Source organism: Salvelinus alpinus, chromosome 6 (genome assembly GCF_045679555.1).
Source record: "Salvelinus alpinus chromosome 6, SLU_Salpinus.1, whole genome shotgun sequence".
NCBI classification, from domain to species: Eukaryota; Metazoa; Chordata; class Actinopteri; order Salmoniformes; family Salmonidae; genus Salvelinus; species Salvelinus alpinus.
In genome coordinates, this window is record NC_092091.1 from 71,412,312 (window position 1) to 71,436,531 (window position 24,220).

General features: G+C 46.4%; 1 protein-coding gene across 5 annotated transcripts; it reads left to right on the forward strand.

Moving 5' to 3' along the window:
- Positions 1-432: 432 nt before the first annotated feature.
- LOC139579264 (proline-rich protein 12-like) lies at positions 433-23,028 on the forward strand. 5 transcript variants are annotated; one of them, XM_071407763.1, is made up of 7 exons: positions 433-1,096; positions 15,570-15,611; positions 16,044-16,099; positions 16,616-16,660; positions 18,480-18,627; positions 18,935-19,096; positions 19,873-23,028. In XM_071407763.1, exons 4-7 carry the CDS (start codon positions 16,643-16,645, stop codon positions 20,964-20,966), a joined length of 1,422 nt encoding a protein of 473 aa, XP_071263864.1. In that variant the 5' UTR covers positions 433-1,096; positions 15,570-15,611; positions 16,044-16,099; positions 16,616-16,642; the 3' UTR covers positions 20,967-23,028. The 5 variants fall into 5 exon arrangements, with proteins under 5 accessions (XP_071263864.1, XP_071263862.1, XP_071263861.1 ...); XM_071407761.1 differs by having other exon boundaries at positions 16,044-16,093; XM_071407764.1 differs by having other exon boundaries at positions 1,035-1,096; positions 16,047-16,099.
- Positions 23,029-24,220: the final 1,192 nt, after the last annotated feature.

Below are 24,220 nucleotides of genomic sequence, written 5' to 3' on the forward strand. Positions count from 1 at the left end.
TTGTAATTGTAAAGGTTTTCATCACTGCTGTAAAAGTAGGGCACCAAAATGATATTTCCAATAGTCTGCTCCCACCTTGTGGACAATCGGAATGTTGCAGCGTTTGTCCTGTGGATTTCCCCAAGTACTTATGTAAGGTACTTCTTTTTTATGGATGTGATGGTGGGATAACCTGTCCTACATAAAACAGCTGCAGTTCACACACACAGGGGTTTTGTACACTTTACACGTGTTGGGGTATGTAACAAGAAAGTAATAAGCAACACATTGTTGTCTCAGTCAATGTACAGCGTGTATATTCACTGCTGTTTTCTTGTATCACTTGGCATGACATGTGTACGTCCCCCTCTAACGTTATCTATTACAACATGCATGTCTTTATCGGATGACCTTGGCCAAGCATCCCTACCCCACCCCTACCCCATCCCTACCCCTCATGGTGGCTGAAACAATTAGGCACCTATAAAAAGAAAGAAAATACGTTGCTTGCAATTCTACACAATGCAAGACATTGAATTTGGAATAAAAGTCGTTTAAAACGGAGCTCTACTAAGCAGCCATCTCTTTCTCAGCCTCTGCGACTGTTGCCAGGAGCTGGAGATAGACCGGCGACGTCCAATCATCTGCACAGCCCTCTCCTCTTTTCCTAGTTTGAGAAGGCTGGAATTACATGACATCATTTAAAGAGCGCCCCCGTACCACCAACGAGGAAAAAAAGAAAACTTGAATCCTCAATCCTCCATCTTCCTACGAGCTGGAAGAGAAAACACCTGAGCGCCGTTTGCCATTGGGACGCTTTCCCTTCCCTTGTCGATATCGCGCAGCCTGTACCATTTTTGGATTGGCGGCGGCGGTATCCCCGATAGTATCGGATTCGGGGAGGGGCGTTCTCTCCGCACGGGGAATGGCGGAGCAGGAGGCTGCTGTGCTGTGGATTCAGTGTGGGAGAGAGATGGGGCTTAGCACAATAAGATAGATCCCAGTGCTCTCTGTTTTCCACTCTCTCTCTCTCTGTTGTCGTTCTAAATCTCTGCTGCCCCTGGTCATGGATCCAGAGAAAACGTTGACGTTCTGCCTAGGACTCAAAGCAGAGGCGGTATGTTGACTTACAGATTTTGTATTATCAACATCTTCGCTTGATATGATTGCTGTGAGTTATGGTGATTTTGTCAACAACGGGGCAATATTATACTGCAGGGGTATTAGCCTACTGTGTATGCCGCCGTGATGTTTTCTAAGCAATGTTCCTAGATTGCACGGATTTGTTGTCATACCGTCGCTTCAGTGGATATCTGTTATTGTTGGAAATAATTCAATTGATATTGCAACAAATATTTAGGCTTCACAAGACTAAGATTTTGTGGACAGTCTGAAGTTGAAGTTTTTCTAAATCAGTCTTTTTGAGCATAGATAGACTTGTTGTACAGCACACACACAACTGCATGGTTATCCTTTCATTGATGTTTTCATTTAAGATGTGTTGCTGATATCTGAAAGTTGATTTCCTCATCTCTTTGTCTGGAAATTAATTTGCTGTAATGCACCAAAGAATGACCTCAATTTTACACAGGCCATAATTAAAAGTGCTTTTAGCTCCCGACCCCATGCGTAATAAAGGTAATTTATAACCCCTCTGCCAATGTTGAAATACTATAGTGCTGATTCAATGAGCTATAGGCCCAGGGCCGGGATAATGCAGGGGTTTACCAGGGCAGAAGCCCCTGGGCCCATGGCCGGGATAATGCAGGGGTTTACCAGGGCTGAAGCTCCTGGGCCCAGGCCCGGGATAATGCAGGGGTTTTACCAGGGCAGAAGCCCCTGGGCCCAGGGCCAGGATAATGCAGGGGTTTACCAGGGCAGAAGCCCCTGGGCCCAGGGCCGGGATAATGCAGGGGTTTACCAGGGCAGAAGCCCCTGGGCCCAGGGCCGGGATAATGCAGGGGTTTACCAGGGCAGAAGCCCCTGGGCCCAGGGCCGGGATAATGCAGGGGTTTACCAGGGCAGAAGCCCCTGGGCCCAGGGCCGGGATAATGCAGGGGTTTTACCAGGGCAGAAGCCCCTGGGCCCAGGGCCGGGATAATGCAGGGGTTTACCAGGGCAGAAGCCCCTGGGCCCAGGGCCAGGATAATGTAGGGGTTTACCAGGGCAGAAGCCCCTGGGCCCAGGGCCAGGATAATGTAGGGGTTTACCAGGGCAGAAGCCCCTGGGCCCAGGCCCGTGGGGGGCCACAGAGACAACAAAAAACAACAACTATGAAGGAAATACAGTGCCTTCGGAAAGTATTCAGACCCCTTGACATTGTCCACATTTTGTTACTTTACAGCCTTATTCGAAAATTTATAAAATGAAATCCACAGCAATCTACACACAATATACCCCATAATGGCAAAGCGAAACCAGGTTTTTATATTTTTTTGCACATTTATTAAAATGAAAAAACAGAAATACCTTACTTACATAAGTATTCAGACCCTTTGCTATGCGACTCAAAATTGAGGTCAGGTGCATCCTGTTTCCAATGATCATCCTTTTGATGTTTCTACAATTTGATTGGAGCACCTGTGGTAAATTCAATTGATTGGACATGATTTGAAAAGGCACACACCTGTATATATAAGGTCCCACAGTTGACAGTGCATGTCAGAGCAAAATCAAACCAAAGAGGTCGAAGGAATTGTCTGTAGAGCTCAGAGACAGGATTGTGTCGAGGCACAGATCTGGGGAAGGGTACCAAAAAATGTCTGCAGCATTGAAGGTCCCCAAGAACACAGTGGCCTCCATCATTCTTAAATGGAAGAAGTTTGGAACCACCAAGACTCTTTCTAGAGCTGGCCACCCGGCCAAACTGAGCAATCGGTGGAGAAGGGCCTTTGACAGGGAGGTGACCAAGAACCCGATGGTCACTCTGACAGAGCTCTGGAGTTCCTCTGTGGAGATGGGAGAACCTTCCAGAAGGACAACCATCTCTGCAGCACTCCACCAATCAGGTCTTTATGGTAGAGTGGCCAGATGGAAGCCACTCCTCAGTAAAAGGCACATGACAGCCCACTTGGAGTTTGCCAAAAGCCACCTAAAGACTCTCAGACCATGAGAAACAAGATTCTCTGGTCTGATGAAACCAAGATTGAACTCTTTGGCCTGAATGCCAAGCGTCACATCTGGAGGAAACCTGGCACCATCCCTATGGTGATGCATGGTGGTGGCAGCATCATGCTGTGGGGGTGTTTTTTTAGCTGCAGGGACTGGGAGACTAGTCAGGATCGAGGGAAAGATGAACGGAGCAAAGTACAGAGAGATCCTTGATGAAAACCTGCTCCAGAGCACTCAGGACCTCAGACTGGGGTGAAGGTTCATCTTACAACAGGACAACGACCTTAAGCACACAGCCAAGACAACGCAGGAGTGGCTTCAGGACAAGTCTCTGCATATCCTTGAGAGGCCCAGCCAGAGCCCGGACTTGAAGAATGGGAGATACTCCCCAAGTACAGGTGTGCCAAGCTTATAGAGTCATAGCCAAGAAGACTCGAGGCTGTATTTGCTGCCAAAGGTACTTCAACAAAGTACTGAGTAAAGGGTCTGAATACTTATGTAAATCATTTTTATTTTATTTTTATAAATTAGCAAAATAAACAGTTTTTGCTTTGTCATTATGGAGTATTGTGTGTAGATTTATGATGAAAATTTACATTTACATTTAAGTCATTTAGCAGACGCTCTTATCCAGAGCGACTTACAAATTGGTGCATTCACCTTATGATATCCAGTGGAACAACCACTTTACAATAGTGCATCTAACTCTTTTAAGGGGGGGGGGGGGGGGGGTTAGAAGGATTACTTTATCCTATCCTAGGTATTCCTTAAAGAATACCTAGAAATAAAAGAATACCTAGAAATAAAATAAATAAATAATGAATTGTAGAATAAAGCTGTAACCTAACAAAATGTGGAAAAAGTCAATGGGTCTGAATACTTTCCGAATGCACTGTATACACTATATACATAATATATGTAGTATATTTCTTAAATCGCCAACCACAGGAAGACTCAGGAGCCCACTCTCAATGAGTGTCGACAGCCTGCTGCATTCTGCTGCTGCCTGCTAATCATCAGATGGGGGAGGACAGGAGGTAGGGGGACACGTGGGGAACTGGGGGGCCTGATTATTAAATACATTTAAGTAAACTGCATTATAATTAAATGTGACTGGTCAATTGTGTGAATAATGGTCTGGGCCCAAAATCATAGGGGGCCCAAGAGGCAAAAAAACCAGCAACAAAAAACTAATTATGTAATTTTTTAAATTATTATAATTTTTATACAACCACATGTTCAAAATACACCAGAGATAATTTAGCCACAGAGAATCAACAGTTTATCTCAATAAAGCACATACAGGTATCTGCCAAAATGAAGGAAACATCAACATAAAGTGTTTTAATAAGGTGTTGGGCACCACGATCCAGAACAGCTTCAATGCACCTTGGCATAGATTCTACAAGTGGACCTAAACCAACACCATAACGTATATTCTGTATCCCTTGTTTACTCAAGTGTTTCCTTTATTTCGGCAGTTACCGGTATGCCTACAGTCGGGAAGGCCACAGTTTGGGCAACATTCGCACCAAATATCACCTCCAGCTTGTTGCTATGTGGCCATAGACATATAATCCATAGAAGGACAATGGGCTGGGTGGCGCCGGGGCAGGGGGCTATAAAAAAAACAATGCCCCGGGGCCTATGATTTCTTAATCCGGCCCTGTATAGGCCTAGAGGTCTTCCTGGCATGGCTAAACACACTGTATATAAAGACCAGTGTGTTGCAAGTCAGCTACAAGAATATGTGCAATTACCGTTCTCAAGATGATCTTTACATTGATTCTAGGCTTAGTTGTAGTGAGTATTATTCATGTGTTAGTGTGTATGTTAAAAAAATCTCCTATTGAATACACTCACTAAGAAGAAAACTTCGCTATTGTAGGTGTTTACTATCATAGCTGAATTTCTCGCACGCACGCACGCACGCACGCACGCACGCACGCACGCACGCACGCACGCACGCACGCACACACACACACACACACACACACACACACACACACACACACACACACACACACACACACACACACACACACACACACACACACACACACACACACACACACACACACACACACACACACACACACACACACACACACACACACACACACACACACACACACAGTCCATCAGGCATTGTGCTATGAACGTTCCTAACCCTTTACCTTCTGATGATAATGATATATCTGTTGAGGCGGACAATGTTTCTTCATAACTTCCATCGTCACTCTTTAAGTGGCCTGAGCTGACGGTCTCTTCTGCCAGAACAATCAGCTCCTTTGTATCTGTCCAGGATGCTCCTGCGGTCACTTTAGCTCGTAGAAGAAAGGGTTCCAAAAGGGTCCTTCGGCTGTCCCCATAGGAGAACCCTTTTTGGTTCCAGGTAGAACCCTCTGTGGAAAGGGTTTTCTGTACATGGAACCCAAAAAGCGTTCTACCTGGAACCAAAAAGGCTTCTTCAAAGGGTTCTCCTATGGGGACAGCCAAAGAACCATTTCAGGTTCTAGATAGCACCTTTGTTTCTGAGTGTATAGCCTATTGTGTAAGAGGTGCCTGGGTTAACCAGGTCTCCCCTCAGTCTGGCTTGTTTTCTTACTCTCTTTACAGGACCATTATATCTCACAAGGCCAGCGCTGCCGTTATCTAACCCAGCAACACACACACACACACACACACACACTCACACTCACACTCACACACACACTCACACTCACACTCACACACACACACACACACACACACACACACACACACACACACACACACACACACACACACACACACACACTGGTGAACAGGCAGGAAGTGAGGAAGTGTGTTAAGCTGTTTGTCTCGCTGTCTGTCTGTGGCTTTGCGCCGTGGTTAGGTGTTAGTGTGGGAGACATCTATATCTTGTAGTAGAGGTGTCTTGTGGTTTTTAACATGGTCTCGGGGGATGATTGAATGACCTCTTCAGATTCAGTAATGTATGATGTATGATGTGGTGGGCTAAACCACAGACTCTCAACTTTACAGCAGAGTGGAGGCCAGTGATATTACAAGACTTCTCTTCCTGTAGATAAGACTGTTTGGCTGCCTGAAATCCCCTCCTACGCCAGTGGAATGCATTTACTGAGTTGTCGTTGCCGATCACTCCCAGTCAGATACAGTAGGTCTTATACTCCCAGTCAGATACAGTAGGTCTTATACTCCCAGTCAGATACAGTAGGTCTTATGCTCCCAGTCAGATACAGTAGGTCTTATTCTCCCAGTCAGATACAGTATGTCTTATACTCCCAGTCAGATACAGTAGGTCTTATGCTCCCAGTCAGATACAGTAGGTCTTAAACTCCCAGTCAGATACAGTAGGTATTATACTCCCAGTTAGATACAGTAGGTCTTATACTCCCAGTCAGATACAGTAGGTCTTATTCTCCCAGTCCGATACAGTAGATCTTATATTCCCAGTCAGATACAGTAGGTCTTATACTCCCAGTCAGATACAGTAGGTCTTATACTCCCAGTCAGATACAGTAGGTCTTATACTCCCAGTCAGATACAGTAGGTCTTATACTCCCAGTCAGATACAGTAGGTCTTATACTCCCAGTCAGATACAGTAGGTATTATACTCCCAGTCAGATACAGTAGGTCTTATACTCCCAGTCAGATACAGTAGGTCTTATACTCCCAGTCAGATACAGTAGGTATTATACTCCCAGTCAGATACAGTAGGTCTCATACTCTCAGTCAGATACAGTAGGTCTTATACTCCCAGTCAGATACAGTAGTACTTATACTCCCAGTCAGATACAGTAGGTCTCATACTCTCAGTCAGATACAGTAGGTCTTATACTCCCAGTCAGATACAGTAGGTCTTATGGTCCCAGTCAGATACAGTAGGTCTTATACTCCCAGTCAGATACAGTAAGTCTCATACTCCCAGTCCGATACAGTAGATCTTATACTCCCAGTCAGATACAGTAGGTCTTATTCTCCCAGTCCGATACAGTAGGTCTTATTCTCCCAGTCCGATACAGTAGATCTTATATTCCCAGTCAGATACAGTAGGTCTTATACTCCCAGTCCGATACAGTAGGTCTTATACTCCCAGTCAGATACAGTAGATCTTATATTCCCAGTCAGATACAGTAGGTCTTATACTCCCAGTCAGATACAGTAGGTCTTATACTCCCAGTCAGATACAGTAGGTCTTATACTCCCAGTCAGATACAGTAGGTCTCATACCCCAGTCCGATACAGTAGGTCTTATGGTCCCAGTCAGATACAGTAGGTCTTATGGTCCCAGTCAGATACAGTAGGTCTTATGGTCCCAGTCAGATACAGTAGGTCTTATACTCCCAGTCCGATACAGTAGATCTTATACTCCCAGTCAGATACAGTAGGTCTTATACTCCCAGTCAGATACAGTAGATCTTATACTCCCAGTCAGATACAGTAGGTCTTATACTCCCAGTCCGATACAGTAGATCTTATACTCCCAGTCAGATATAGTAGGTCTTATGGTCCCAGTCAGATACAGTAGGTCTTATACTCCCAGTCCGATACAGTAGGTCTTATACTCCCAGTCAGATACAGTAGGTCTTATACTCCCAGTCAGATATAGTAGGTCTTATACTCCCAGTCAGATACAGTAGGTCTTATTCTCCCAGTCCGATACAGTAGGTCTTATTCTCCCAGTCAGATACAGTAGGTCTTATTCTCCCAGTCCGATACAGTAGGTCTTATTCTCCCAGTCCGATACAGTAGATCTTATATTCCCAGTCAGATACAGTAGGTCTTATTCTCCCAGTCCGATACAGTAGGTCTTATTTTCCCAGTCAGATACAGTAGGTCTTATTCTCCCAGTCCGATACAGTAGATCTTATATTCCCAGTCAGATACAGTAGGTCTTATTCTCCCAGTCCGATACAGTAGGTCTTATACTCCCAGTCAGATACAGTTGGTCTTATACTCCCAGTCAGATACAGTAGGTCTTATACTCCCAGTCAGATACAGTAGTACTTATACTCCCAGTCAGATACAGTAGGTATTATACTCTCAGTCAGATACAGTAGGTCTTATACTCAATTCTACAGCAACCAGTTGACAGTCCTGCTGACACTGTTGACAGCATCTCTCTTGCTCTCAGTGGTAATCGCATCAAACTGTCAATACTGCAGTCTTCATCCTTGTTACATCTTGAGTCAAGATGGACTGGTATAAGTTGCAACCAACCTAAAGAGCAGTTCTTCTTTTTTCTCCCTCTCTCAGCCAATCACAATTTCCAATGTGTTGGGATACATCTTACTCTAACCCTGAACCTGACCATGAAAATAACCTGAAAGCTGTTGCCCATCAACAGAGCTACAGTTGATAGTTTGTTGATAGATCTGTAGAACACATATAGGGAACTATCCAAATAAAGTGTGACCAAACAACGGGATACAAGATTTATTTATTTATTTATTTTACCGTTATTTTACCAGGTAAGTTGACTGAGAACACGTTCTCATTTGCAGCAACGACCTGGGGAATAGTTACAGGGGAGAGGAGGGGGATGAATGAGCCAAAGATACGGGATACTCAATGTTTTCTAAAATCTCTGTTATTCCGTTCACACTGTCCAGTAACAGTACATTACTATCTTCACTCCTCTAACCAGGCTAACGTCTCCTGTTAGTGGTCCTGCCGTTGACGGAGTGGGGTTTCCAGTCCGGAGCTGCCTGTGTAATGTTTATCCCAAACTAGTCTCACACTCATCTGCTACTGCTGTGTGTGTCTCTCTCTCTGTGTGTGTGTTGCTCTGCTACTGTTTGATCAATACCTGGCACAGATGCCAGCTGCTTGTCCTCCCCCTGTACTCTACTGCTGCTGCAGTGCCTCACTTTGTTAGAGAGCAGCAGGAGTTGGATGGATGGAGACTACTAGGAGGACTCTGGGTCAACCCCGATAGGGTGTAATAGTGTGTAGTAGTGTGTAGTAGTGTGTAGTAATGTGTAGTAGTTTGTAGTAGTGTGTAATAGTGCGTAGTAGTGTGTAGTAGTGTGTAGTAGTGTGTAATAGTGTGTAGTAGTGTGTAGTAGTGTGTAGTAGTGTGTAATAGTGTGTAATAGTGCGTAGTAGTGTGTAGTAGTGTGTAGTAAGGTGTCATAGTGCGTAATAGTGTGTAGTAGTGTGTAGTAGTGTGTAATCGTGTGTAATAGTGTGTAGTAGTGTATAGTAGTGTGTAGTAGTGTGTAGTAGTGTGTAGTAGTTTGTAATAGTGTGTAGTAGTGTGTAATAGTGCATAGTAGTGTGTAATAGTGTGTAATAGTGTGTAGTAGTGTGTAGTAGTGTGTAGTAGTTTGTAATAGTGTGTAGTAGTGTGTAGTAATGTGTAGTAGTGTGTAATAGTGTGTAGTAGTGTGTAATAGTGTGTAGTAGTGTGTAATAGTGTGTAGTAGTTTGTAATAGTGTGTAGTAGTGTGTAGTAGTTTGTAGTAGGGTGTAATAGTGTGTAATAGTGTGTATTAGTGTGTAATAGTGTGTAGTAGTGTGTAATAGTGTGTAATAGTGTGTAGTAGTGTGTAATAGTGTGTAGTAGTTTATAATAGTGTGTAGTAGGGTGTAGTAGTGAGACATGTAGAGTAGCTACAGTTTTGACTATGTGTGAAGGTTAAGATGGAGGATTTCCCTAACTAACTGATTTGAAATCAGTCATTGTCATTAGCTACTGACTAGTTTCTGTTAGCCTGCATCAGTACCCTCAAACTACACTCTGGACCTCCAAGACAGTCCACTGCTTTTTTTCATTGTTCCCCTCTAATCCTGGGACACCAGGTGGGTGTAATTAATTATCAGGTAGAACAGAAAACCAGCAGGCTCCTAACCACGTTAAGGTCGAATAACCCTGATCTAGTATGCGATTGGGGCTCCATTATGCAATGTGCTTATGGGTGATTATGGGATGACTCCAATACAGTGCAGGCTCGGGTGATAGGCCTAGTACCAAATCTATGTGTGAGTTCAAACAGTGCTGGGGAGAGAGATGCAGTGTTGGGGAGAGAGAGGCAGTGTTGGGGAGAGAAATGCAGTATTAGGGGGAGAGATGCAGTATTAGGGAGAGAGATGCAGTGTTGGGGAGAGAGATGCAGTATTAGGGAGAGAGATGCAGTATTAGGGGGAGAGATGCAGTGTTGGGGAGAGAGAGGCAGTGTTGGGGAGAGAAATGCAGTATTAGGGGGAGAGATGCAGTATTAGGGAGAGAGATGCAGTGTTGGGGAGAGAAATGCAGTGTTGGGGAGAGAGATGCAGTGTTGGGGAGAGAGATGCAGTATTAGGGAGAGAGATGCAGTATTAGGGAGAGAGATGCAGTATTAGGGAGAGAGATGCAGTATTAGGGAGAGAGATGCAGTATTAGTGAGAGAGATGCAGTGTTGGGGAGAGAGATGCAGTATTAGGGAGAGAGATGCAGTGTTGGGGAGAGAGATGCAGTATTAGGGAGCGAGATGCAGTATTAGGGAGAGAGATGCAGTATTAGGGAGAGAGATGCAGTATTAGGGAGCGAGATGCAGTATTAGGGAGAGAGATGCAGTGTTGGGGAGAGAGATGCAGTATTAGGGAGAGAGATGCAGTATTAGGGAGAGAGATGCAGTGTTGGGGAGAGAGATGCAGTATTAGGGAGCGAGATGCAGTATTAGGGAGAGAGATGCAGTATTAGGGAGAGAGATGCAGTATTAGGGAGAGAGATGCAGTATTAGGGAGCGAGATGCAGTATTAGGGAGAGAGATGCAGTGTTGGGGAGAGAGATGCAGTGTTGGGGAGAGAGATGCAGTATTAGGGAGAGAGATGCAGTATTAGGGAGAGAGATGCAGTATTAGGGAGAGAGATGCAGTATTAGGGAGCGAGATGCAGTATTAGGGAGAGAGATGCAGTATTGGGGAGAGAGATGCAGTATTAGTGAGAGAGATGCAGTATTGGGGAGAGAGATGCAGTATTAGTGAGAGAGATGCAGTATTGGGGAGAGAGATGCAGTATTAGGGAGAGAGATGCAGTATTAGGGAGAGAGATGCAGTGTTGGGGAGAGAGATGCAGTATTAGGGAGAGAGATGCAGTATTAGGGAGAGAGATGCAGTATTAGGGTGAGAGATGCAGTATTAGGGAAAGAGATGCAGTGTTGGGGAGAGAGATGCAGTATTAGGGAGAGAGATGCAGTATTAGGGAGCGAGATGCAGTATTAGGGAGAGAGATGCAGTGTTGGGGAGAGAGATGCAGTATTAGGGAGCGAGATGCAGTATTAAGGAGAGAGATGCAGTATTAGGGAGAGAGATGCAGTATTAGGGAGAGAGATGCAGTGTTGGGGAGAGAGATGCTGTATTAGGGAGAGAGATGCAGTATTAGGGAGAGAGATGCAGTGTTGGGGAGAGAGATGCAGTGTTGGGGAGAGAGATGCAGTATTAGGGAGAGAGATGCAGTGTTGGGGAGAGAGATGCAGTATTAGGGAGAGAGATGCAGTATTAGTGAGAGAGATGCAGTATTAGGGAGAGAGATGCAGTATTAGGGAGAGAGATGCAGTGTTGGGGAGAGAGATGCAGTGTTGGGGAGAGAGATGCAGTATTAGGGAGAGAGATGCAGTATTAGGGAGAGAGATGCAGTATTAGGGAGAGAGATGCAGTGTTGGGGAGAGAGATGCAGTGTTGGGGAGAGAGATGCAGTATTAGGGAGAGAGATGCAGTATTAGGGAGAGAGATGCAGTGTTGGGGAGAGAGATGCAGTATTAGGGAGAGAGATGCAGTGTTAGGGAGAGAGATGCAGTGTTGGGGAGAGAGATGCAGTATTAGGGAGAGAGATGCAGTGTTGGGGAGAGAGATGCAGTATTAGGGAGAGAGATGCAGTATTAGGGAGCGAGATGCAGTATTAGGGAGAGAGATGCAGTGTTGGGGAGAGAGATGCAGTATTAGGGAGCGAGATGCAGTATTAGGGAGCGAGATGCAGTATTAGGGAGAGAGATGCAGTATTAGGGAGAGAGATGCAGTATTAGGGAGCGAGATGCAGTATTAGGGAGCGAGATGCAGTATTAGGGAGAGAGATGCAGTATTAGGGAGAGAGATGCAGTATTAGGGAGAGAGATGCAGTGTTGGGAAGAGAGATGCAGTATTAGGGAGCGAGATGCAGTATTAGGGAGCGAGATGCAGTATTAGGGAGAGAGATGCAGTATTAGGGAGCGAGATGCAGTATTAGGGAGCGAGATGCAGTATTAGGGAGCGAGATGCAGTATTAGGGAGCGAGATGCAGTGCCCAGTGCAGCCTGGCCAACAGAGACCCACCGTCAGCTGACAAAAGGCTGACTGCTCATTTGCATGTTTGGTGACATGCCGTCCGGTCAGACTGAGTCGGGTGTATAAAAAAGCCCAGTGTCTCCATCCATGCGAGCATTGTGTCCTCTGTGGCTGGACCCCCGCAGCCCACTGCAACACTAAACAGATAGGCATTTTCCTTTTACTGTTATGCAACCGTCCTCCTGTCTGTCTGAAATGTACACACACAGGCGTTGTGTTACGTTGCGTTCTGTTGTGTGTTTGAGGTAGACGTGCGGAGTACAATGGAGGTATTGTATCTGGGGATTGTAAGCGTGAAGTGGGCTCGCTCACTGATTTCCATTGCAGATGGACTCTGGTATCTGGGATGATAGTATTGTCTTTAGGGGCCTGTTTGTCTGTAAGGGCCTGTCTGTCTGTAAGGGCCTGTCTGTCTGTAAGGGCCTGTCTGTCTATAGTGCCCTGTCTGTCTGTAGGGGCCTGTTTGTCTGTAGGGGCCTGTCTGTCTGTAGTGCCCTGTTTGTCTGTAAGGGCCTGTTTGTCTGTAAGGGCCTGTTTGTCTGTAAGGGCCTGTCTGTCTATAGTGCCTGTCTGTAGTGCCTGTCTGTAGGGGCCTGTCTGTCTGTAAGGGCCTGTCTGTCTGTAAGGGCCTGTCTGTCTATAGTGCCCTGTCTGTCTGTAGGGGCCTGTTTGTCGGTAAGGGCCTGTCTGTCTGTAAGGGCCTGTCTGTCTATAGTGCCCTGTCTGTCTGTAGGGGCCTGTTTGTCTGTAAGGGCCTGTCTGTCTATAGTGCCTGTCTGTAGTGCCTGTCTGTAGGGGGCTGTCTGTCTGTAAGGGCCTGTCTGTCTGTAAGGGCCTGTCTGTCTGTAAGGGCCTGTCTGTCTGTAAGGGCCTGTCTGTCTATAGTGCCCTCTCTGTCTGTAGGGGCCTGTTTGTCGGTAAGGGCCTGTCTGTCTGTAGGTGCCTGTCTGTCTGTAGGTGTCTGTCTGTCTGTCTGTCTGTCTGTCTGTCTGTCTGTCGGTCTGTCTGTAAGGAGGCGCCAGGCAGGGAAATTGATAAATGATAACCTGAAAATGACATCACGGTTGTTTTGGACTCAGGGTACCTTGTTGTCCCCTTTCACTGCAGGAACACTGAGAGGTTGTTTGTTTGTGTGTGTTTGTGTGTGTTTGTGTGTATCTGGTTGAGAGTGTGTCGGGGGTTGACTGTCGTGGCCCTGTAGAGTTGATCTTTTAGGCGCTGTCTGTCTGGGATCTCACTAGGGGCCTATTGAGAAGAGAGAGAGACAGATGGAGAGAGACAGAGAGAGAGAGATAAAGAAAGAGAAGAGAGAGAGGGAGAGAAAGATGGAGAAAGAGAGAGATAAAGAAAGAGAGAAACAGAGAGAGGGAGAGTTTCTGTTACAAAGTTTTTGTCCTGCGAGTATCCTTGAGAAGCTAGTGAAAATAGGGCACACTGATTACTGCCTGCTGATTGGAGACCACATACCACCTTTGTACACTTGCTACCAGACTCCCTTCCCAGTAACAGAAATAACACACATTTAACACAGGGACTGACACAGTCAGGCTGTCTGGATAGGTGAACATCCACAGTCAGGTTGTCTGGATAGGTGAACATCCACAGTCAGGCTGTCTGGATAGGTGAACATCCACAGTCAGGCTGTCTGGATAGGTGAACATCCACAGTCAGGCTGTCTGGATAGGTGAACATCCACAGTCAGGCTGTCTGGATAGGTGAACATCCACAGTCAGGTTGTCTGGATAGGTGAACATCCACAGTCAGGCTGTCTGGATAGGTGAACATCCACAGTCAGGCTGTCTGGATAGGTGAACATCCACAGTCAGGCTGTCTGGATAGGTGAACATCCACAGTCAGGCTGTCTGGATAGGTGAACATCCACAGTCAGGCTGTCTGGATAGGTGAACATCCACAGTCAAGCTGTCTGGATAGGTGAACATCCACAGTCAGGCTGTCTGGATAGGTGAACATCCACAGTCAGGTTGTCTGGATAGGTGAACATCCACAGTCAGGTTGTCTGGATAGGTGAACATCCACAGTCAGGTTGTCTGGATAGGTGAACATCCACAGTCAGGCTGTCTGGATAGGTGAACATCCACAGTCAGGTTGTCTGGATAGGTGAACATCCACAGTCAGGCTGTCTGGATAGGTGAACATCCACAGTCAGGTTGTCTGGATAGGTGAACATCCACAGTCAGGTTGTCTGGATAGGTGAACATCCACAGTCAGGCTGTCTGGATAGGTGAACATCCACAGTCAAGCTGTCTGGATAGGTGAACATCCACAGTCAGGTTGTCTGGATAGGTGAACATCCACAGTCAGGCTGTCTGGATAGGTGAACATCCACAGTCAAGCTGTCTGGATAGGTGAACATCCACAGTCAAGCTGTCTGGATAGGTGAACATCCACAGTCAGGCTGTCTGGATAGGTGAACATCCACAGTCAGGCTGTCTGGATAGGTGAACATCCACAGTCAGGCTGTCTGGATAGGTGAACATCCACAGTCAGGCTGTCTGGATAGGTGAACATCCACAGTCAGGCTGTCTGGATAGGTGAACATCCACAGTCAAGCTGTCTGGATAGGCGAACATCCACAGTCAGGCTGTCTGGATAGGTGAACATCCACAGGTGAATTGGGGTCAGGTACGGGCAATTCCAGCGTTATGTATGTGACATTTGCATGCAAAATCACAAACGAAATGGCTCACAGAATGGACATACAAAACGTAAACAAATGTGTGTGTATAGTACCACTGGGAGGACCGTATACCCAAAAAACAGACTACTAAATATTGGCACTGGGTGGACCGTATACCCAAAAAACAGACTACTAAATATTGGCACTGGGGGGACCGTATACCCAAAAAACAGACTACTAAATATTGGCACTGGGGGGACCGTATACCCAAAAAACAGACTACTAAATATTGGCTTATAGGCGTTACAGATGTTAAGTGAACTGGACAAGGTTTTATGGGGAGACTGTATTTATTTGATTTATTAGCTAAACTGTAAATACAGAACGAAGGGTTGGCCTCCCCTCTCTCTCTCTCTCTCCTCCCATTCCTTTCTTTCTCTGATGTGCAGCCTGTCTGTCAGTCAGTCTGGCTCTGCCTGTGTAAATGTCAGCTGTATTAACTCTGCCCCCCCCCCTCTGTTCTCTCTTCTAGATGACCATCTCCCTGCAGGGGCTGGAAGGACCAGCAGCTAAGGTAAGGAGTCTCACCTTTCAATCTCCAGCCATTCATTCACAACAACCAGCACAACACATAGAAAGGAACTGGCGGTGGGAGGAAAACAAGGAAAACAATGAACAAGAAAAGGGTTGGGAGAGAGGTAGAGAGAGGGAGAGAGAGGGAGGTGGAAAGGGGTAGGGGAGGGAGGGAACTATAGGGGGCTAATAACAGTACAACACTGAAGAAGAACTAGGATTCTGAAGACAAGGGAGGGAGGGAGGGCAAAAAAAGAGGGAGGGATGGAGAGAACTAGGGGGTTATAACAAGCAAAATTAAGAAAAAGGGGGATGGAGAGAGAGAGAGAGGGAGGGGTGAATAGAGAAAGGGATGGAGGGAGGGAGGGCTAACAAGCATTCTGAAAAAACAAGGAATGTCCATCTCACACTGTGTTGCTACCTGCTCTCAAAGCAGGGTTTCTACATATTGGATCTGCTGTTTGTCCAGCTCCTGTGAAAAAGGTGTGGGTGTGTATACTGCAAAACCCTCTCCTGGTATCACTAACACGCTAACTAACCTTGAACTAACACGTAAAACAGCCTCGGACTTATGTTCCTATAACAAGCATCTTCAGCATGATATCCACTATGGATTAGATAACAGGCCTCATTGCCAAAATCCTAAAGTATCCCTTTAAGTGCTTCACTCCTGCTAGCCCACAGTCTTCACTCCTGCTAGCCCACAGTCTTCACTCCTGCTAGCCCACAGTCTTCACTCCTGCTAGCCCACAGTCTTCACTCCTGCTAGCCCACAGTCTTCACTCCTGCTAGCCCACAGTCTTCACTCCTGCTAGCCCACAGTCTTCACTCCTGCTAGCCCACAGTCTTCACTCCTGCTAGCCCACGGTCATGTGGATGTTTTGGTCAAAGTGGTCAAACCAGTAGCCTAGTGATTCAGCGGTTTTACATTACACGTCAACGATGATGAATGTGTGGAAAGACCAGATGAAGACTTCCTAGATAACATTTATTTTCTCATTGCAGACGACTGTGTCTCCAAAGGGTTCAGACATGGGAACCATCAACAAGGTTAGAGATGTATTCTGTTTATGTCTGCTATCCACTGTTTCTCAATAAAACGTACAGTGCATTTGGAAAGTATTCAGACCCCTTGACCTTTTCCACATTTTATCACGTTACAGCCATATTCTAAAATGGATTAAATAGTTATTCCCCCTCGTCAATCTACACACAACACCCCATAATGACATCACAACACCCCATAATGACATCACAACACCCCATAATGACATCACAACACCCCATAATGACATCACAACACCCCATAATGACATCACAACACCCCATAATGACATCACAACACCCCATAATGACAAAGCAAAGACAGGTTTTTAGAAATGTTTGCTAATTTATTAAAAATAAAAACATTTACATAAGTATTCAGACCCTTTACGCAGTACTTTGTTGAAGCACCTTTGTCAGTGATTACGGCCTCGAGTCTTCTTGGGTATGACGCTACAAGCTTAGTACAACTGTATTTGGGGAGTTTCTCCCATTCTTCTCTGCCTCTCCTCTCAAGCTCTTTCAGGTTGGATGGGGAGCGTCGCTGCACAGTTATTTTCAGGTCTCCAGAGATGTTCGATCGGTTTCAAGTCCGGGCTCTGGCTGGGCCACCCAAGGACACATCCCCATAGCATGATGCTGCTACCAACATGCTTCATCATATTGATGGTGCCAAGTTTCCTCCAGACGTGACGATCGTCATTCAGGCCAAAGAGTTCAATCTTGGTTTCATTAGACCAGAGAATCTTGTTTCTCATGGTCTGAGAGTCCTTTAGGTGCCTTTTGCCAAACTCCAAACGGGCTGTCATGTGCCTTTTACTGAGGAGTGGCTTCTGTCTGGCCACTCTACCATAAAGGCCTGATTGGTGGAGTGCTGCAGAGATGGTTGTCCTTCTGGAAGGTTCTCCCATCTCCACAGAGTAACTCTGGAGCTCTGTCAGAGTGACCATCGGGTTCTTGGTCACCTCCCTGACGAAGGCCCTTCTCCCCTGATTGCTCAGTTTGGCCGGACGGCCAGCTCTAGGAAGAGTCTTGGTGGTTCTAAACTTCTTCCATTTAAGAATGATGGAGGCCACTGTGTTTATGGGGACCTTCCCCAGATCTGTGCCTCGACATAATCCTGTCTCTGAGCTCTACAGACAATTCCTTCTACCTCATGGCTTGGTTTTTGCTCTGACATGCACTGTCAACTGTGGGATCTTATATAGACAGGTGTGTGCTTTTCCAAATCATGTCCAATCAATTTAATTTTCCACAGGTGGACTCCAATCAAGTTGTCGAAACATCTCAAGGATGATCAATGGATACAGGATGCACCTGAGCTCAATTTCAAGTCTCATAACAAAGGGTCTGAATACTTGTGTAAATAAGGTATTTCTGTTTTATAGTTTTTATACGTTTTCTAACATTTCTAAAAACCTGTTTTCACTTTGTCATTGTGAGGTATTGTGTGTAGATTGATGAGAAAATGTTTTTATTTAATCCATTTTAGAATAAGGCTGTAACATATCAAAATGTGGAAAAACGGAATGGGTCTGAATACTTTCCGAATGCACTGTGTATACCTGCTTAAGTAAAGGTAATGAATACATTTTTGTTTGACGCTAACACATCTGACCCACTCAACTATTCAAGGGTTTGATGACTAGTTAAGTAGTTAAATCAGATGAGATGGTGCTGGGCTGGAACAAAAAAGTGCAACCCTGGGGGGTACTCGTCTCCAACCCCACAACTGGAAATTTGAGAAACACCCTGCTCAAGCTAAACGACCATGTTGTTGTTGTTTACCATGTACGTTGTTGTCATGTCATGTCTTGTCCACTAGGGGGTGAAGGACCAAGCTGGCTCAGGCAGCCAGCCCATGCTCAGTCATAAGTACTGCCCTGGGGTCAACAACAACCCAGGCTACCTGTGTGAGACGGGCCACTGCTGTGGGGAGACAGGATGCTGCACCTACTACTACGAGCTGTGGTGTGAGTAACAACCAGTAGAGTACCAGCCAAGAGGCTTGTCTTGTCAGCATTTGCTGTCACACAGCTATACCGATGCATTGTGGTATGTACCCAGACCAGATCGGGAGCTTAACATGAGCAAGCCCTTAAGGCTGGTCCTCCGATCAAACTAGACGGTTTGTCTTATTATGGCATAATACATTTCAATTTATAAAAGCTTTTTCAATGTGATTATGCAACTGTATAGCTACCAGAGGCTGTTCAATAATTGGGATTAATAAAGTTGCTTGAATTCAATTCAGTGTCTCTGTGTGTCTGTATCCTGCAGGGTTCTGGCTACTGTGGACCATTGTGATTCTGTTCAGCTGTTGCTGTGCCTACCGCCACCGGCGGGCCAAGCTGCGTATCCAGCAGCAGCAGAGACAGAGGGAGATCAACCTGATCGCCTACCACGGAGCCTGCAACTACCCTGCGTCCATGTTGGACCTCAGTACGTACAGCTACGGTCGCCTCTCTCCCTGGTCCTTTCATTGTCTGCGTCACCTTATCGTCTTATTCGCAGACTTGGGTTCAAATAGTATTTTAAATGTTTGCTCATTTGAGTCTGTCTAGGGTGCTAGATTGGTTGGATTTGAACTTTTGGGACTATTCCATTGGTTGCATTGTGCCAGGGAAGGTCAAGGAAGTACAACTTAAAGCCCCGATGCAGACTTCTTAATTTTATTTTCAAACGTAAACAACTCCAGATATATTTTTGTATAATTTGTTTTCCTGAGCCTCCTTTTGCCATTGAAATGCTCAGTCTGATCGTGTGGGTGTGTTGATACAAATGTTAATATACAGTATTTACATACACAACCCTGACTGGCGGATAGGAGCGTCTAGACTCTAGAGCCTACCCCACGTACCCCTTCAAAGTAGGAGGATACATATACAAATAAAAGATGACTAGTCATTGGTCAGAATAATCAGATCTGATTGTGATGTCATGATCTGGGCCAAAAACTCCATCTCACCTGAACAGGCTGAAATTCCAGGATTTTTTTTCAAACAGCTCTTACACAAAAAGGGCATTATCATAGTTTTCTCAATTTCAGACTGTCATTTCGACCTCATAGTGTGTAAATATCATTAAAAAAAAACAAGACTTTTGAATGCACTGCACAATTACTATTTTGGAGCTTGGTGTCTCAGTCCCTATTGCTGCTCATGTAACCCTAGTGGTTAGGAGATGAGATTGATTATCTGTCATGTGTTATACTGTAGGTTTCCTGGCCTCCTTCAAGCTGCCGTCCTATGAGGAGGTGGCAGCCCAGCCCCCCTCACCCCCTCCATCCTACAGCTCCGTCTTTGCTCTGCAGGGGGCGATGGGGGGCGCCACCGCTTACACAGCCACCCCTTACGGTTCAGCCTACCCCCATCACCACCAGCAACAACCCCCCGGCCCTCCCTCCTACTTGGTTAGCTCCAGGGCGGGCCCCAGCGGTGCCGGTGGTGGCCTGACCTCATCTCAGAGTTCAGACAACTACACCAGCTGCTCCTGCGAGTCCTGCTCCCTCCTCACCTCCCCATCTAGCACCTCCTTCTCTGTCCAGGTGACCTACGAGACGGATAATACCAGCCATGCCTCCACGCCCGGTAGCGAGGTTGGAGGAGGAGGGGGGGAGGTCCTGAGAGGCTTCCCCAGGGAGGGTTCATCTCTAGAGGGCGTTGTGTCTGCCAGGTCCCCTTTGTCTCCTGGAGGATATCCACCTCCTCCTCTGCCCCCTCCTCCACCTGAACTTCTACCTACACCTTCTCCCACAGCGTCTTCTCCTCTCCCTCCCACTATCCCCCCTCTCAAACTATCTTCTCCCTCTCCACTTCCTCCTTCACATCATCCGCCACTCCCTCCACTCATCCTTATGGACCCCCTGGCTGTGCTGGCTGAGCAGAGAGGGGTGGAGGGCGGCCTGAGTGAAGGGGGGATCACAGCGAGACAGAGCCCCCCCAAGCCCACCCAGTCTCCCCCCAAGCATGCCCTCTTCTCCACCAACGTGGACTTCTTCGAGCCCGTGGAGAAAGAGAGGAGAGAGGAAGAGGAGGAGGAAGAGGAGAATGAGGATCATTTCCGTCACCGCCGGCTCACAGGCGACTCCGGCATCGAAGTGTGCCGCTGCCAAGTGAAGAGCGAGGAAGAGGGTGTGGAGAAGAAGGTGGAAGAAGATCAAGATGGAGGAGGGGATGGAGAGGAGGGGGCGGGTTTCCTCCATGACAGTGTGGACTGTTCCCTCCGAGCGCAGCAGGTCGCCCAGTGTGGCCACGCCTCCTCGGCCATCCCCAGGGGCGGGGATGCCATCATCACCGTGGAGTCGTCATGAGGACAGCCAATGAGGGCCAACTAATTCGGTCAGGTGACCAAACCTCACTTGACTGACAACAAATGGAGCCAATGGCGCTGAAAAGTGTTTACTTTGACCCAGTAGCACCCCCTACTGTTCAAGCCAGGAAGGAAGCCAAGGCCCACATCAACTAGTATGGGCCTGCTTGTGTTAACGGCTTACTGTAGTAATGTCAAGTCACCATAGTAACACAGAGGAAGAGGGTCATCACAGCCTTCTAATTGAAAGGAGGAAGGAAGTCGTTACAGAGGGAGTCGGACTGTTTATCTGTGTTGATCTTTCTGTCATTATCATTCTGTCCCGCTGCGCTGCCACCGAGAACAAAGACACCTTTTATTAGTTCTCAAAGTGCAGAAACCAATGCGGCAGTGAAACTGCTAATGATACTCTCTCTCTCTTTCTCTCTCTCTCTTTCTATCTATCTATCTGTCTCTCGCTCCCTCTCTCTCTCTGTCTCTCTCACCATCTCTCTCTCTCTTTCTCTCGTCACCGGAAGAGGAGCAACAGCTGCATGAGACAGTATAAAGTCAGCCCAATGTTCACACAGTCTCCCTCGCACACACACACACACACACACACACACACACACACACACACACACACACACACACACACACACACACACACACACACACACACACACACACACACAGAGACAGACAGACAGACAGACAGACACACACAGACAGACAGACAGACACACACGCACACGCACACGCACACGCACACGCACACACAACAACAACCCACCTGCTGTGTCTGAAGCTCTGATGCACCTGCCCTTTTGCTTTGCAAAAATACCTCCCGCTTTCTTCCGCTCCCCATCCTCCCATCAGAGTACTGTTTGCTTCTCTTCTCCTCCTCTCCTCCTCTCCCATCCCTCTCTCTCAGAGCAGCCTGCCTTTGACGAGGGCCAGTAGTTGATGTTGCTGTTGGATGTACAGTCATTGACAAGGTGAGACTGGGTTTAGTCTAGTAACAGGCTGGTACAGACTGACCTCACTGTCTGACACCCACATTGATCTGTTGTTGCGCTGCTGCTCGGACGATCGGCAATCCGCAAGGCAATAATGATATGAACAATGGTTATGATGATGGACAAGAGCTATTGAAATCACTCCAGGACTGTCTGACTGTCCGTTGGATTCGGAGGTGTCAGTGACAAGAATATGAACACTGAGAAAGAGGTGGTGTGCACAGATACAACACGCCAAGACTTTGCATTGGTTTTCTGATACGTATCCTAGTGCTGTTTCACTGTCGGCTACTAGTACACATCCAGACGTTGTCCTATTCTGACATTTTAAAAGAGGAATTGTGGTGTGTTTTTCTCCCAAGGTTTACAACTATGTACCATGTGGACTGATCTTAGTGGGCTCTCTACCCGATCTACACCATCCTCTCTCTGTCCTCTTGCCATGGAGTTTCCTTATCTGCTCAATTGCTCATTCAACAGCCTAACTCTAACTTTAAACCTTCACCTATGATATTGAATGTAATAATTTGCATATTAGCAACACCAAGCAAAGGAAGTGAAATGGAACACTTTAACTGGAAATGAAGAGCTAACTGGACGAAGGACTGTTAATATCAGAAGTTGCAGCTTTGTACTTGGTTTTCGTCATCTGAATGGAAGTGCCCAGTTTGTCGTGATCTAGACTGTTTCATCCTAAATAGTGCCCTCTCCCATATTGTCCTAGACCTAGAGTGAATGGAGGAGTTGTTTTGTGAGCTTTTCAAACTGGAACCGTGACAGGGCTTTCTCTCGTGTGCTTTGCTGTTGTGTGTTTATGTTCATTTGCTTTTGAAAGTTATTGGCTGCTCTGCCAACAGATATATACCACATGTATTTGCTAAGTGATAGCAACCATCTTTCAACCAGCTTCTTGCAGTTTTATTAATAATCATGAATCATTTATTTTTGAATTTAACAGAACCATTTTACCATAATCGCCTAAGGATCGGTACAGATTGAGTGCTCACTAGTCAATTACAGAATGACTCAATTTAAACAGCGATCAAAATATACTGCCGAATGTTATTGTGCTGAACAGGCGTAGTGTGAAAATGAGAAAATCACAGCTTTCATTTCATGTTGTTGTTATTGTCACATATATAGTTATCTGAAGGCTACATTTAGTTTCTCGGGTAACAAGCAGTGGCTTCATACTGTAGGAATGGTTGCCATGGATTTCCCATGTACTGAGTCTTGTTTGAGACCCAAGCCTGACTTCAAAGCTATTGACCTCTAGATTGGCTCAAAGCTACAGTAGATTTTAATACTGTAACCAGTTGGACTATTCTCTGCGACTAGCATCAAGGTGATGATGGATATCTTGTCATCTGGGCTGGAGAGAAATAGCATGTTAACTCTTAGTGTGACTACAACCACAGACAGGACATGATCCTTGCATTTCATTTTCTACATCTCTCTTTCACCACTATGTGTGCATGTGTGTGTGTCTATGTGTGTGCATGTGTGTGTGTTTGTGTAAAGCTCTTATTCGTCAGCTTATGTATAATTACAGTTATTGCTGATGAGTCACTCGCTCCCACTGGCTCATTCACCTGGGTGAACATTTCTGGGAAAATGTATTTTTTTTAACCAGATTTCCATGTTCAGACATCCTGTGTGGTTAAAGAAAACATTGTGTACGTGTGAACGGTGGGACTCAGAGACTGTCACAAAGCATGATGTCATGTCATCACGTCCGTCAGTGCAGCCGCATAGCTGAGCGTGGGGAGGGAGGGGGAGAGAGGGCGAGAGAGAGAGACGGGGGAGGGAGAGAGATGGGGAGAGAGCAAGAGAGAGAGTGGGAGAGAAAAGGGGGGAGAGAGGTAGAGTGAGAGGGGGGAGAGTGAGAGAACGAGAGAGAGGGGGAGAGAGATAGAGGGGTGGTAAGAGAGGGAGGGAGAGGGGGGAGAGAGAGAGGGGGGAGAGCGAGAGAGAGAAAGAGAGAGAGAGAGGGAGAGAGGGGGGAGGGAGAGAGATGGGGGAAAGAGAGAGGGAGAGGGGGGAGAGAGCAAGAGAAAGAGAGAGAGAGGGGGAGAGAGAGAGAGAGAGAGAGAGAGGGATAGAGAGTTGAGAGATAAACATAACATGAACAGCCAGTGGGCTCATTGCTCATCTGTGTCTTGCTGACGGAGAGGCTGTTTTTCATGACTAAGTATTTGGGTTCTCCTCTTTCATGTAGTACTGTCCTATGTGTGGTGGTCTTCTAGTCGTATACTGG